Source organism: Rousettus aegyptiacus, unplaced genomic scaffold (assembly GCF_014176215.1).
Source record: "Rousettus aegyptiacus isolate mRouAeg1 unplaced genomic scaffold, mRouAeg1.p scaffold_m13_p_12, whole genome shotgun sequence".
NCBI lineage: Eukaryota > Metazoa > Chordata > Mammalia > Chiroptera > Pteropodidae > Rousettus > Rousettus aegyptiacus.
The window spans coordinates 57,453,379-57,468,402 of NW_023416287.1; the positions used below are offsets into that span (position 1 = coordinate 57,453,379).

Genomic DNA, 15,024 nt, shown 5'->3' on the forward strand with positions numbered 1-15,024 from the left:
CGCACCCTGTACTTGAGGCCTGAGTAAGCCGTGGACAGTCACCTGGGGCCCTCCTCCTCAAGGTGGCTCTGGTGCTGCAGGTCAGCTGGAGCGGAGACTGGTTCTCCTGGAGTAAGGGGCTACTTAGCGGGGATGCTCAGAGTGCTCAGATTAAATCTGCCTAGGAAGAACAGCATTTGAGAACCTCTGCTCTATTATCTGTTGCTGTGTGACACATTTCCCTGAAACCTATTGGCTTAAAACAACATTACTGTGTTTCATGAATTTGTGGTCAAGAATTCAGGCAGATACTGCTTAGCTGGGTGATTCTTCTGCCCCACTGGCATTGACTGAGGTTCACTTGATGGCATTCAGCTGCCTGATGGGCTGGCCTCCAGGGTTCAGGAGAGCTTCCCTCACAGGTCTGGTGGCCTGTTGGAAGGGTAGAAGGCTGTGCTCAGTGGGAACTGTCTACTGGAGCACCTGCATTTGGTCTCTCCAATATAGTAGGTTCAAGGTAGTCAGATTTCCACGTGACATCCTGGGACTCCTGGAGGCTGTTCCAAAAAACGAAGTCAGATGTAGCATGGTCGTTTTGACTTGGCCTTGGAAGTCATGTAGTATTACTTCTACTGCATCTTATTGGCAACAAGTAAGTCACAGAGCCAACTCAGATTCAAGATAAAGGGACAAGAACTACACAGGGGCATATATACCACTGAGGTGGGGATGGGGACATCTGTGGGGCAAGGCGCCACAGCTTCTCTCTGTGCTGGGCTGAGGGACAGTCTCAAGCCGAGGGTGCTGAGGGTGTCTGGGAGAAGCCCAAGAGCCTTACACCTTTAACTGACTTTCCCTGGAACAAGGATCAAAGGACTGACTCCCAAAAAGTCCCAACCACTTGAACCTCCAGGTGATTTCACTTCTATTTCAATACTTTGTCCAAGGTAACTGTTCAAGAAAGATATCATGTTCCAAGCACTAACCACATATTGTATTCTCACATGCTTATTGTTTCACCCAGATCTGTGATTGTACTTCCTTTGGCGGCCCTGCAGACCCAGTGAAGAGAAGGGTGTCCTCTCTTGGCACCATTGCTCAGGCTCCTTCCATCTTCAAACCCCTTGGCTATCTGAATGTGCCAGTCCCCAAAACACTGGGCCTGAGAATCCATTAGTGGCTGGTTGTTCTGGAAACACTTGAAGTGAGAGCAGTACCATTCCCAAAGAACTCCTAGTTGCTCCAGCCCCACACAGGGCAGGTCACAACACAACCCAATCAAAGAGGCTGAAGGGAAGGATCGGAACACTCTGGGTAGGCAGCTGGGACTCTGGCCACGGATCTTGCCCTTTGGCAAAGGGAGGGCAAGTGACCCCCGGGGAGAAAGCACAGATTACCTCACAGATGTGAGGACTACATAGGGAATCACTTCTCTGAGAACTGATGACCTCTGGTAAAATGTGGGGGACTCCACCTCTCCTTCTCAATAGAACTCTCCACAGTAAAGCTGAGAATAATAGGCTGAGTGTGAAAGAGCTGGTTTGAGTCCTAGCTGGGTCACCCTGGAAAAGTTACTGAAACTCTGAATCTCCTAGGCAAAATGGGGACTAATGTTGTCTCCCTCACCATTGGGAAGAATAAATGGCAAGATGCATCGAAAGTACCTAGCGCAGTGCTTGGCGTGTAACAAGTACTCAATCACAAACTGTCTTAGGTATAATTACTGGCTTGATAACTCTAGCAGCTACATCCAACCTACTTTCCTTTGCCACTTCCCTGGTCCAGTGTAGAACACCCGCTCTAGATCAGCACTGACCAAGAGACACATCACATGAGCCAAACATATAAATTAAAATTTTATGGCAGCCTCCTTAAAAAAGGTAAAAAAAAAAATAAGAGAAATTAATTTTGATGATATATTTCATTTAATTCCACATATCAAAAATATTTAAACATGTAATCAGTATAAAAATTATTACAAGATTTTGAAACCCTTTATCTTAATACTAGGTCTTTGAATCAGTGTGTACTTACGCTCATAGCACAGCTAGATTTGGACCCGCCCCTTTTCAGTAGCCACACATAGCTATGGTGACCCTACTGGACAGTGCGGGACTAGAAGGAGTTGGGTGGCCCTTCCTTGTCCAGAGCTAAGTGGCCAGGATGTTGGAAGAATTCTGGGTTTGTGTTTAAAATGAAAGAACTCTCTCTCCAAGGATGACAACCTTTTCTGCAATACTCTCCTGCTGTGGTTGAAAAGAAGAGAAAGAAAGGCCAATTACCAAATAAATGGTTTCTTTTTTGTTATATCCTTAGCAGATTAGTAATAATATACAATCGTACAGAACCTTGTCTTGACAGAAAGCATATTCTTTATTTGTACAAATGAAAAAAAACAAAACACCCTGGTTTTGACTTGTGGCCAGCAGGGCCTAAGGTGATTGGAATCTAGACAGGACATGACCAAATGGATCATTTTGGGTAAAAATGAGTACTGGGGTTTCCTGGAGAGCCCCTGTCCAGGGGCGCTGGGCCCAGAGGGCCACAGAAAATGAGGGTTAAGGAGTTGTAATGACCTGGGCCAGCCCCTAGTTTTACAGGCCTTTGGGCTCACCCTGCACTCAAAGCTGAGCATGTGAAGTTGGGCATAAAAGGCAGTAGCTAAAGCTTGAAGAAAAAAGCCTGAGATAGAAGCTAAAGGAAACAGGATTGTAAACTGAAGAAGCACCTCATCCTCTGCTTCTTGCTGGTGTCAAAGTAAGAAATCTGAGATTTTAAAAACGAGACTCTGGAATATGAATTTTAAAAATCAATAAAACAACAACAACAACAAAAAACCTTGCTAGAGATTCTCAAACAAAAGAGAAAAATCTAAAACTTTTCGGCCAAAGTGTTTGAGGTCAGTCTTGCTGGAAACAGGCAACTGGTCTTGAACTGCGCATAGTTCTTTCCAGCCTTAGAAATCTCTATTTGCATAAATGGCACTTGGAAATACAGGCATAAGATGTCATTTGGACAGATGCCACTTTCCTCAAAAGGAAAAGAACTGGCTTCGGCTGTGCAGAGAAAGTTTTGTGGGAGCAAAAATAAATAAATAAATAAGGAAAGTTCTAAACCCAGATTTTCTATTCGGTCTTCAGTCTGAAGAAAGTTTGACATTCCAGATGAAGAACAAGAGCAAATTAAAACTACGTGTAAAGGCGACTCTGAACATCTTTACCTTAAATGGCAAGCAGAGACCAGGTAAAGACAAGAAATAAATGTAAGGTACTGGAGTTCCAAATATCCATATCCATTCCTATTTCCTTTCCTTTTTCTCTTTTCGACATGTTGGAGAAAACATGCAGAAAGCATGGGCACTGACCCTATTCTTCACAGGGCTCAGACTGGACAAGGCTCCCTGCCCAGGTGCTGAAGGGGGTTCTCAACATCAGTGAGGTAGGTGGTAGGTGTCCAACACTGCAGGGCCTGGCTTCCTGCCTGAAGAAGACTCACTGGACTTCATTACTTTCCACATCTCAAAAGACCAAAATTGACACCTGGCAGAGTAATGAGGTATTCAAAAAGCCTATTCCAAGCAGAAATATTTGGAGTTAGACATAATTTTCTTAAACCTTCATTGTGGGTTCAGAATCAAATAACCGTTTCATGCTAATTCATTTCTTTTGATTCCCATTGAGGCAAGGTTTAGAGTCTTAATCCAGTTTTAATCTGGCCTGAAAATATACTTCAGCATTCAATGATTTGAAACCTCTGAGATACTGGGAATTAAGTGGATTAAAAGCTTTAAGGAATATGAATATAAATTTGTCTGTATCCACATGTTATATATTTGTTTCTTTTTTTTTTCACCTGCTCAGAGAGGACATCTATCAGTGCTTATAAACCCTATTATCCATCCAGTGATCATTTGCTACCAAGTTAACACAATGGTGAGCAAAAAGGAGTGTGCAGAATTCAATACAACACAACAGACAACCACAAAGGCCTCAGCACTCGCTCTGGAGTAATAGTGTCCTTTCTGGCTTCTTCCGTGGCCCAGGGCTCCCTGCAACCCCCATCTCTGCCCCTGGGCCCAGTGGAAGCCCTCTCAAGGAATTCTCTCTATGCTCATAAGTGGGCGAGTGAGGGCTCTAGATAAGCCAGCATGAAAGCAAGGAAAAGACATCCCCAGGAGTCTGCAAAAATGTAAAAACACAAAACCAAACCAAAAATGCAACAAAATACCTTGGGCCCGCTACCATGGAGTGGAAGCGGAGTGTTTGGGGAAGCGTGTTTAATAAGGAGGTCTGCGCGTCAGGCAAGGCGGGGCCATCCCCACCGCATAGGGGGAATCCTCCATCTGTGTCTGCACAAGTGGGAACGGCACCGTCAGCGGCCTCCTGTGAGCCTCTCAAACGCTGTCCGTTCTCTGCAGAGGCCCAGAGGCCCCTGGGAAGGGTTCTTCTTGATGAGGTGAGAAGTGGTGGTCACATCATCCTTGCTGTGTTCTCCGGCTGGCGGCCAGTGAGTCTCCTTTCCCTGCGATCACCTTTAGACTCTCTTCTGCTCTGAGAAAACCAGCAAGGCCTCTCCAAGTCCGCCGAGCAGGAGGCTGCAAAAAATGGCAAGAGGTCATCAGCTTTGCGTTCCCTCGAGCCTGGAGGCTGCCTGGCGCCACATACAGCAGGGTAAGGGGCGCCCCTCGTTCTGCTGCTGGGACTCTCATCCCACTGCCGGGTCAGGCCCAACAACCACCCCGTTATTCATCCAGAGTAAACCTCAGCCATGCGCTGGGAGGGGAGTGGGCTGCGAGGTGGGTTTGATACCTTCCCTCAAGGAGGAAGGTAAGGTGTCCACTCATCCTGACCAGGTGGAGGAGACTGCGCTTCGGTTCGTGATCTCTGGTGCTAACACCAGAGGACGGATTCCCATGGGGCGGGATGGCGCTTTTTGCTAAAGAGGGCTGATGGCTATGAAGCCATGCAGGTATCCATAATTGTAGAATTATTAAGGTGAATAATCTCCAAATCCTTTCATTTTATTTAGACTATTAGAGCACTTAAAGATGAAAATACAAATGGAAAAATCATGAATTTCCCATTGGAGCAGAAATAAACGTGGTCAGTGCTTTGAAAATGAAAAAGCAGTGGGAGAACTGAAGACTGAGGAAAAGAATAGAATATTTTAACATGCCTAAAATTTAATACATTCAAAGGTCTGGATGTTTTCTATTTTAAACTCCTCAGCAGACAATCTGGTGTCTGTCTGAATCTCCTGCCATTCTTCCCAAAAAGCACTTCTGGGGACCAGGCTGGGTCATCAGTAAAGGATGATGATGGGGTCGGGATCTCCCCGATTATGAAATGCCCGTGCTCAGAGGTTGCAACAGCCCTTTCCAGGCTACTGTTTTCTTCCGTCTCTCTCCAATCCACCCGCCCGATATCCCGACCCCCCTTACACCCGTACACAACACACCCATACACAACACACATCCACTCGGGCATTCAGGCGCTGGCACCTTGATATTTCTAACATCTATCTGGGGTACTGAATATGTGAAACACATGTAGGCTGTGTGCTATATTCCCAGTGAGAAATGTCACCTATGTGGGTGACTCTGACATGTAGATAACTTGTACCATTTGCCACTTTTAGTATAGAAATGAATCTACTAAGTGTGAGAATATAAAAACAGTAAGCTGAGTGTCAATTACGGCTCACAAATTTATTAGCTACGTAATCTCGGGCATGATATTCAGCCTTCATTTCCTCATCTGTACCACAGGATATGATCACACCTAACAGTCTCTGTGAGGCTTCGAAGGAGATCCCTGAAGCAATCTACCCCTGTGCCTGGCCTATAATGGATAAGCAATAGAATATTAGTATTTTCTGGTCAACTGCCCTCCCAACAGAGCGATCCATCCTTGCTGGCCCTCACGGCTGGCTTCTCGACCTCTGCCTGAAGACTTCTGGTGAGGGGCACATCGTTCTGTGCAAAGCAAGCCTGTCGAGCATCTCTAGCCACAGGATTCCAGCAAGCTTCCACGGGCATCTTACTTGTGGAAGCACATGGTTCCTCCCTCATACTGACCCAACAGCTGTTCCTTACAACCTTGGCTATGAACCAAGTTCTGCTTCCTGGAGCCATAGAGAACAAATCCGTTCCTTCATCACCCACCTGTCACCCCTAGAGAGTGGGAAAATCCCTTGAACCACCAGCATTTCCTTTCCTTGGTGACTAAAGGCCCCTGAGTGAGGGCAGAGAGAGGTGCTAGTCTTGTAGCCAGGTCCTGGGGGAGTGGGCTGGGAGGATGTCCCCCAACCCGGGCTAACCACTGGGCTGGAAAAGAGAGGGGCATGTGGGAGCTGTATGCCTAAAATCTTAAGCTCCAAGTTAAATGTACTTTCCTCTTTCCTATGGAAATATTAGAGTTACAGTAAGTCGATAAATTCTCTTTAACATACATTTAGCTCATAATAATGTAGCTGAAGTTGGTGTCTCCATTATGAACAAAATTAATTTCTGAGGAGTTTCTTAGATCTACACTTATTGTTTACAGGACTGTTTCTCTGTGAAACTGGGGTCCAAGTTCCAAAAGACCATGTTTGGGAACATGACACATTTGTGGTAATCCTCAGTCTAGTTCAGGACTCAGAGGCTGCAGCATTCTATTGCCTCCTCTCCTTGGATGAAGTGACTGTGAAGGGGAAGCCGTTCTTATCTTCGTACACTGCCTCACCTCTAAAGACCTGGCTTTTCCCTTCAAGCAGATGTGCTGTTCCCTTGAACATTCCTTAAAGAATGCATACACCATCTCCTCATACCCGGGCAAGTGCAGAGTCACCATGACCTGATGCAGGGGCTACACAGTGTTTGGGGTTTGGGAGGGTTTTATTTCTGCAAATGTATCTGGAGGCTCAGTGTTTCCTACAATTTCCACTAATCCTCCTTAATCGCCAGGGAGAAGAACAGGCTATCAGCTGGCTCTCTGCCACTTTACTCCCCTAGCCTTAGAACAATGCTGAAGTGTAATAACCTTGCATTTCATCCCTTGGCTTAGCTAGTTTCTGAAACACCAAAGCAGCTTAGTGTATGCTAAAATGAAAACAAACCTCGATTCAGTTTACTGTTAAGAGAGCCAGGGAAGTGAGCTTTGATGCTGTTTTCTAAACAGCAGGAGAAGCTGACATGGGGTACAGGAATCTTAATAGCATTACAACTATTTAAGTCAGAGCTTTACTGAACTGTTTGCAAATCTTGTAATCCCCATCATTCCTGAAATGAACAAACTTCATGTAACTACGGCATAAACATCAGATTGCAGAGCATACCCAGCCAAAAATATTCATCACTAGCTTCTGTTCCAGGGGTTTATTTTCAGCATTTCTCCAGTCCTTCATTTTTCTCTCAACGGGAGCCAAAGGCCTCATTTCAATTTTCATTTATTTATTATTGTGGTTATTCAATGAATTCCTATTGAACCCACTAAACAGAGGACGGAGACTGTATCCTTTTCCCAGCTGAAGGCCCAGTACTTAATGCAGCACCCAAAAAATATTTACTCAATGAATGATGTGTGAATAAAAAAGGGACCATGTAATAAACCTGACAAGTTCAGGACGGCCACATGGCAGTTCTGCCAAGCTCAGTGACCAAAAGTAACCACACAGAATGGTCTGATCATAAATTCCTGGGCAGGCCATGACGGGTAGTCATATCCCAGGCTTATAGCTTCTTTGGCAAAGGTCAATCGTTACCTTAAGTGAGCCCTGTCCACTGTTTTTATGCACCTAGGATAACATACCTTTGAAATGTCAGAGCAATTTTCTTTTCTAAGACCCCTCAAAGGCACTACTGCTGGCACCAGAGAACAAAACTGCCGGAGGAGGAGACCACAGAACACCTCATTGTTATCTTGTTCCCCGCATACCATCTCTATGCGCTATAAATGTTAATTACTAACTATCCTGTACCTGCAACATAAAAGAAGTATCTGTTACTCCATTTGCTTTTTATTCAATCCTAGAGATTTCCCTGCTTTGCTTTCTCATGCCTCCTTACGTGTTCTCCTTTGATTCTAATGCATAAAAGGAACTGGAAAACTGCCATTCTTGGGAGCATTTTCTCAAGCTGTTGAGATCTTGCTTCAGGGTATGTCCTCAAAATTGGGCTCACATAAACTCTTATGAAACACTTTGGTAGGTTTGCTGTTCTTTCATCAACATATGGAATTCTTATACTTGCTCTCCCTTCTCCCATCTATAATCCAATTATTTTTGTTTTTTCCTCACCAAAAATGTATTTAATATAATATACCATTTCCTTGGGTATTTATCATACTCTGATAAATTATTCTGTGCTGTGAGGTAATAAGCAATAGTTATTCAGCAGGTACTTCTTGTCATTTTAAAGAGGTTTTGAATTTTTAATTCAAATGGAAACTTGATAAATTTCAAACATTGTAATCCTAGATGCCTTTCGTGGTGTGTTGGGAGAAGTTCCTTTGTCTCCCCTAAATTCATTCTTCCTATGGGCAGTCTCCACGCAGTTCCCTAAAATTAAAGGTATGAGACATCTTTACTCAAAGATGGTGAGAGATCATTTACAAAAGACTCTTGGTTTTAGCAAGGTTTATGTCAGGATCAAGTTCAAGTAATGTTCACGTAGGTAACCCAGTATCAATGGCAGGCTCAATGAATGTCTGGCCAGGCTAAAAGTTGATCGCGAAATCCTAAGAACAAAGAGGTCGTGTCTTGGTTATTCTTTTCTCTGTGTGTGCCTATACCACTAAAGAGAAAAATGACTCTCCTTCTCTAAAAAGCATTTAAAGAGGAGGTACCCACAACTAATTCTACTTGACAGGGACACAGTTCCGAATTTTTTTCTTTTATTTTGTATCAATTGAATCCTCTTTGCTGACGTTTTGGAATAGAGGGAATTCATATCAATACATACTATAAAACTCTGTTAATTAAAAAGTGAATAATTAAATATTAATCTGAATATTTAAATTATTAGTCTTGCCATAGATTTTTTTAATAATTAAAAACAAGATCATTAGCTGGACAAGAGCATTTACTTTTAATTAAAGACTTTAAAAGTTGACCAACATTAGGTACTTAGGTTTATAATTTTTCTTGGGCATAGTATTTAGAAGGCTGGCTACTCATTTCTTCAGTGCTGGGTGGGGAGGCAAAAAGGTGAATAAAATGTGGTTCTTCTCCTGGAGAAGCTCACAGTCGACAGCAGATGTGGTGTGCACACCTAACAGCATGAAGCGTACTGATCGGGCTGTGCACAGACGAGGTGGAAGGGGCTGCTGAGGACCTGACACTTATGCTGATCCAAATCTCTAGTTAGACCAACAAGTTCCTTAAGATCTTGCTGAAATTTCAAATGGTGTTTTCTCCATGAAACACCACACACTTTTAGATCCATGATTCCCAACTAAGGTGATTTTGCCCCCAAGGGGACATTTGGCAATATCTGGAGACATGTTTGGTTGTCACAACCAAAGGGGTCCTACTGACATCTAGTTGGGTGCAGCTCGAGTTTGCTGCTAAAAACCCTACAAGGCACAGGACAGGTCCCCACAACAAAGAATTATCTGGCCCAAAATGTCAACTGAGGGTGAGAAACCCCACTTTAGATGATAATTTATTTTGAGCCCCTAAGCTGTTACCCCCTTGAGGAGAAGACAAATAATGACATGAGCACTCATCTCCTAGATGGTGACTTCGTTGGGGTCAGAGCTGTGTCTGTAGCCTCAGAGCCCAACAGGCACTTTTTGTGGAATGAATGACTAGCCAAGCAAATGGATATAAGGATGTCACACAATACTGGGTACTCTGGTCTCAGCCAGCCTGGACAGGAAGACGCCATCCTGACTCGTTCATGTGAGGGGGCAGCTTCTACCCATTCCTGCAACAGCTGCCATGGGGAGGTGCCAGTCTACAGCTGTCCCACATTTTTAAAAGAATCTGGAGATCTGGACTTTTATGGAGAAATCACCTGATTTCTAAATGTTGACTAATTAAAAATTTGAAAAGCAGAAAATAGGAAACAATAACTTTCCAGGCAAACAAAACAGGTCCGCCTTTTGTGACCTTTGACTAGTCTAAGCTCCCACAAGACAGACAGAGACCAGCCCTGCCCCTGCCTAGGAGCTTAGAACTGGTCACCCAGTCATGGCTTGAAAAAAACTGAGTATATGGATAATGCAGACCAGCTCTGTGCAAAAGAAAGAAAATCTTAAATACAGTCTGACACTCCTTTTCTGGTGGTTCACTTTGTGGTTGGAAAATTCTTGGAGGCTGAAAACAAACCATCCTTAAACTCAAGAGTTCTTAAAAATCAGGAAATTCCAAAGTCAAGGTTCCTTTTGCAATAATGACACATGTTGTTTCTTTGATTTGGGAACATATGCTTTTCTCCCCATTTTGTTTGGGGCATACCATAAAGTTCACAGGATGTGAAACAGCCCGGAGACTCGGCCTCTTAGTGACTACTGCTATAATATTCAGACTTAGCATTCCTCCCACTGGAGCACCATCTCACTTGCATCTCTCACACTCAGTTCAACGCCTGTTTTTTGTTTTGTTTTGTTTTGTTTTGTTTTGTTTTGTTTTAGTTCACTCTGAAATTCTGTACAAGATATGGTCAATGGAGGCTTATTTGAAAGAAAGAAAAATACTGTCAAGAATTTAGACTATAACTATGAAGGTTAAGACACAGAAAATTGGGAAATAGCCTCAAGAATGCACTGGGATAACTTGGCAGTTGGGTTTTTAGACACCAACCTGCTAACCATTTATTTGTGCTGTCTCATAAGGACAGGCGCAGAGAAGGAAAGAGAGCAGAGGATTGGCTCCCTGCCCCTCAGCCCCAGCTCTGCTTATCATCACTGTCTCACCATTAGCACTTCTTGCCCCTCCATCCTTTCCTGTCTTCCTGTGGCAAGAAGGGCCAAATCCTCTTCCACTCACAGTCTGGCTAAGCCTCTCCCTTCTGCATAAGATTTAGTTTCTAGGCAGTTCCAAGGCCTCGTCCTCTCCTTCAGTCTTCACATTCGTTATGCACTCAATTACTATCTACCCCACAAATTATCTTTGAGATTTCTCCTTCCCATGAAAACTTCTTGAGGGCTGGATGATGTCTTCTGCTTCTTAATGACTTCTGCAAATTTTGCATATAGCAGTCACCCAATAAATGTCTTAGCCGATTGACAGAATTATAGCTTGTAGTAGTAAAAACTGAAGACAGTGAGATCTTTTTTAAAAAAATGTTCCACCCGAGTTCTCAGTTCACCATATTGATTCCTGAACAAGAGACAGAGGTACCTAGCCCTGGGTAATGCTCCTTCTGTTTGCCATCGGATCATCTAGATGTGCTTTATAGATGATCACACTGGTGGGAAGAAGAAGATGGAGGCCAATTTTTCTTCCACCTCCTTTATGGTCCACTTCTACCTAGACAATATCTACATTGCTGATAAATCCTTAGTGTTCCCTGAATCAGTTCTAGGGAGGTGCAGGGCAGGTTATGGGGCCTTGGACACACACAGACCTGGACCTCAGTTTCTTTATCTTTAAAATGGGGATAACCTGGAGGTTGTTGTGAAACTCAATGAACTAATATTAATGTAAAAATGTCTGAAACATAGTAAGTTGCTCAATAAATGGTTAGTCATTATTATTAAAAAGAAGAAGAGAGACCAGGAATTGGAGGAAGAACAGAAGAGTGAGGGATTATTTCCGAATTTTTCTTTTTCTTCCAATTTTTTTCTTGGAGCCCCCCATTAGGGGCTCCCAAAAGAGGATGCTGTGAGCAAAAAGATTCATTTCTGTCAGTCTGAGTTGGTTTATATACAGACCTGCCCTCAAGCAGGGAGAGAAGCAACTCTAGACACCACAGGGCCTGCAATTTTCCAATTTTATCCAAGAATGGTTCCTGGCACATATTAGGCCCTCATTAAATATCTGTTTATTATATGAACCCCTTCCAGCCCTAGGCCACATGGGATGCAAAGTCACCTCCTGTGCTTCCTCGTTATGGTGTCCACAGAGTTTGGTCTTGCCCCTCACATTCATCCTGCAGAAATTGCCTACCAACATTTAAAAATAACACCAGTATTTCTGCAGCTACGACAGCAACAGGAGATTATTCACAAGAAGTCCTAGGAGATGGGAGGCTACCATGGGCACACCCAGGCACCAGTGCCCGGCCCCATCAACCATCACTGCGGTGCTTGAGTCATACAGGTGACAATTCTGCGGGTCTAATTTGCAAGCAAATGGGGGACTAGCTCTTAGAATTTCTCTGATCCCAAGCATGAGAAAAATACTGATTTTCTAGAACTATGCCATAAAGCTGAGCAACAGCATGATTTTTCTTTTAATAATACTAGTAAAGAAATCTGAAACCCTATTCTAAACCTTGTCTGCACCTCAATTTTAGAGTGCCATTCCAAGGGGTTGGGGTGGGGGATATGCTAAACCAGTGGTCCCGGCCTTTTTGGCTCAGGGACCAGTGCTCCTAGGAGAATCTAATACACAATGATCTGAGATGGAGCCGAGGTGGTGATGCTAGCGCTGGGGAGTGGCTGCAAATACAGATGAAGCTTTGCTTGCTCACCTGCCACTTTCTTTCTGCTGTATGGCTCAGTTTCTAACAGACCACAGACCAATACTGGTCCACAGCCCAGGGGTTAGGAATCCCTGTGCTAAACAATATATCAAAACTGGAATGGAAACAATTTTTATTTTTAAGGGGTCCTATGCTTGTTCTTTTTTCTAAATCAAAAGATAGTAGACCAGTAAGCAGCCACAACAAATACGAACTATTCTCGACAATGCCGCATTAGTGATCCAGGCCAGGCAGCAGACAGCCAAACGTAGCCACAGGGAAAGAAAGCTGTGTGTCACCAGGCCAGCAACCTGCAGGCCGAGCGAAGACCCAGCCAGGACTAAACTACTTATGGTGACGAGGAAAGCACCACTCTATGTGGTTTCATTTTACAGACGATACGGCCCACCTCATTGGCATATACATCTCTAAACTAAACATTGCATTTTTTCTCACCATTAAACCAAACTGTCATGACTTCTGACAAATGGCAATAGTGGAAATGGAAGACAACAGGCCTTTACTTTTATTGGATACATTTCTGTATTGTTTTAAACATCTCATAAATAGGATATATTACTATGTAATTTAAAAATACATAAACATATACTCCCCTAATGAAGCATGCCCATTGATAAGGGAAATAACTAGCAGTTTAATTTAAGAGTTTAAACTCACCGTGACCTGACACCCCCCCCCCACCACCACCACCAACCTTCCTCTCCCTGCAGACAACAACCAAAACCCTTGGTGATGATGGCATCGACTGCTTTGCATATAGTAATCTGCAGGGGATCAAAGTCTTAATTTGGTCAGCTCTTCAATGGGCAGAGTCCGTATGGAGTGTTCAGAGGTGGAACGCGCAAGACTGCATCATTCTGTTGCCAGTGTGGCTGTAACCACCTGGCCCCAACAAGCCCATAGGACCTGTCTTCTCTGTCACAGACAGACAGCTCAGTGGCCTGTTTTTAAAGGGCAAGATGAAGCGCTCCCATTGGGCTGCTGTGCTATGGCAGTAAAGCATTTGAGCAACCTCCGCATGTCCTTGTCACTATTTGGCAAAATCAGCTCTTAGGCCTATGTTACACGGCTATGTGGCCTTTTCCAAGAGGTGTGGTCTGAAGTTACCATCACAGCCACCACATCTATTTCCTGGGCATCCTCTCCAAAGTCATTGTCCCATGTGGCTGCCCCAGCCATCCTGCTAAAGTAGCCACGTGCTTGAGTCACCACTTGCTTAATGCCCTTCACCAGCTCTCTCCTGCATCTACCACGAAGCCCATATACTTTGCGGGGGGCACCATCTTCTACGAGGGAGGCAGACCCTAATGAGTAGAACAGAGAGCAAGGAAGGTGATGACTATCGGAACCACCAGGAAGGAAACAACCAAGGAAACAGGAAGTAGTGAGGACACTTTCTATAGAATGTGGTCAGGGAAGGCCTTTCTGGGGTTGCCTGGATGTGGAGACCTGGAGGAAAGTCGGCAGACAACCGCAAAGCTGGGTGGAAAGCACTCCAGGCTGAGCGGATGAGCCCAAAGGCTCTGAGATGGGAACGTGGACGCCAGGGTGAAGGCACAGAAAGCCTCTCTCTCCCTTGATCACCAGGCCGGTTTAGTCACCTACCTACTGATATCTCAACTCCCAGGTATAACAGGCACCTCAGTTCTAAAATCTCCAACCCGACTCCTGCTAACCCTCTACCCCTCTTACAGAACACTGTCCTTCATATATTATTCCCCATCTTTGTAAAAGGCAACTGAATTCTTTCCACTGCTCAGGCCAAAAACCTAGAAGTCCTCCCAGACTCCTCTCTTTCTCTCCAATCCTATTGCCTTTACCCTCAGTACACTGCAGGCATCCTACCACTCCCTGTTCTTAGCCATCTTGCATCTAGATCATTGCCAGAGCCTCTAATCGGTCATTCTGCTCCCTCCCCACCCCCTCTATAGCATATTCTCCACACAGCAGACAGAGGGATACATTTTTGACATAGGAGCATGTGGCTCAAAATCCTCTAATCACCTTCCCTCTCAGTCAAGCTAAAATCAAGCCTTTATAATCGGCTTTAAGGCCCCACATGGTCAGCTGCTGACCACCTCTCAATCCTCATCTCCTACTACTCTCCTTGTCATGCTGCTCTGGTCACATTACTCCTCAAGCAGACAAAGCAACTCCCACCTCAGGGCCTTTGCACTTGCTGTTTCTGCCAATAACCCTGTGACTCACTTCCTCACTTCCTTCAGGTCTCGGCTCAAACATCGCAGGGACATGCAGTGCTGTCTTTAAGCAAATGGGTGAATACCTTCTAAAAAGGGTGATATGAAGCTTGGTGAAGAGAAAATAAATGGAAGCGTCAAAAAAATAAATAAATAAACCCAAACATAGCTATATATATAAATAGTGAGTCACCAATAATGTTTACTCTTGTGTGG

At 44.3% G+C, this 15,024-nt stretch overlaps 1 protein-coding gene across 2 annotated transcripts in view; it reads right to left on the reverse strand.

The window, feature by feature from the left end:
* Positions 1 to 358: 358 nt before the first annotated feature.
* The window catches only part of TMEM241 (transmembrane protein 241), a 110,297-nt gene continuing 95,631 nt past the window's right edge, over positions 359 to 15,024 (reverse strand). For both annotated transcript variants that reach the window (XM_016164596.2, XM_016164491.2), the window contains exon 15: positions 359 to 4,573. Coding sequence is in view for 1 of the 2 variants with exons in the window: in XM_016164491.2 (XP_016019977.1) it covers positions 4,513 to 4,573 (61 nt within the window). In the remaining variant the exon portion in view is untranslated. The remainder of the gene's footprint in view (positions 4,574 to 15,024) is intronic.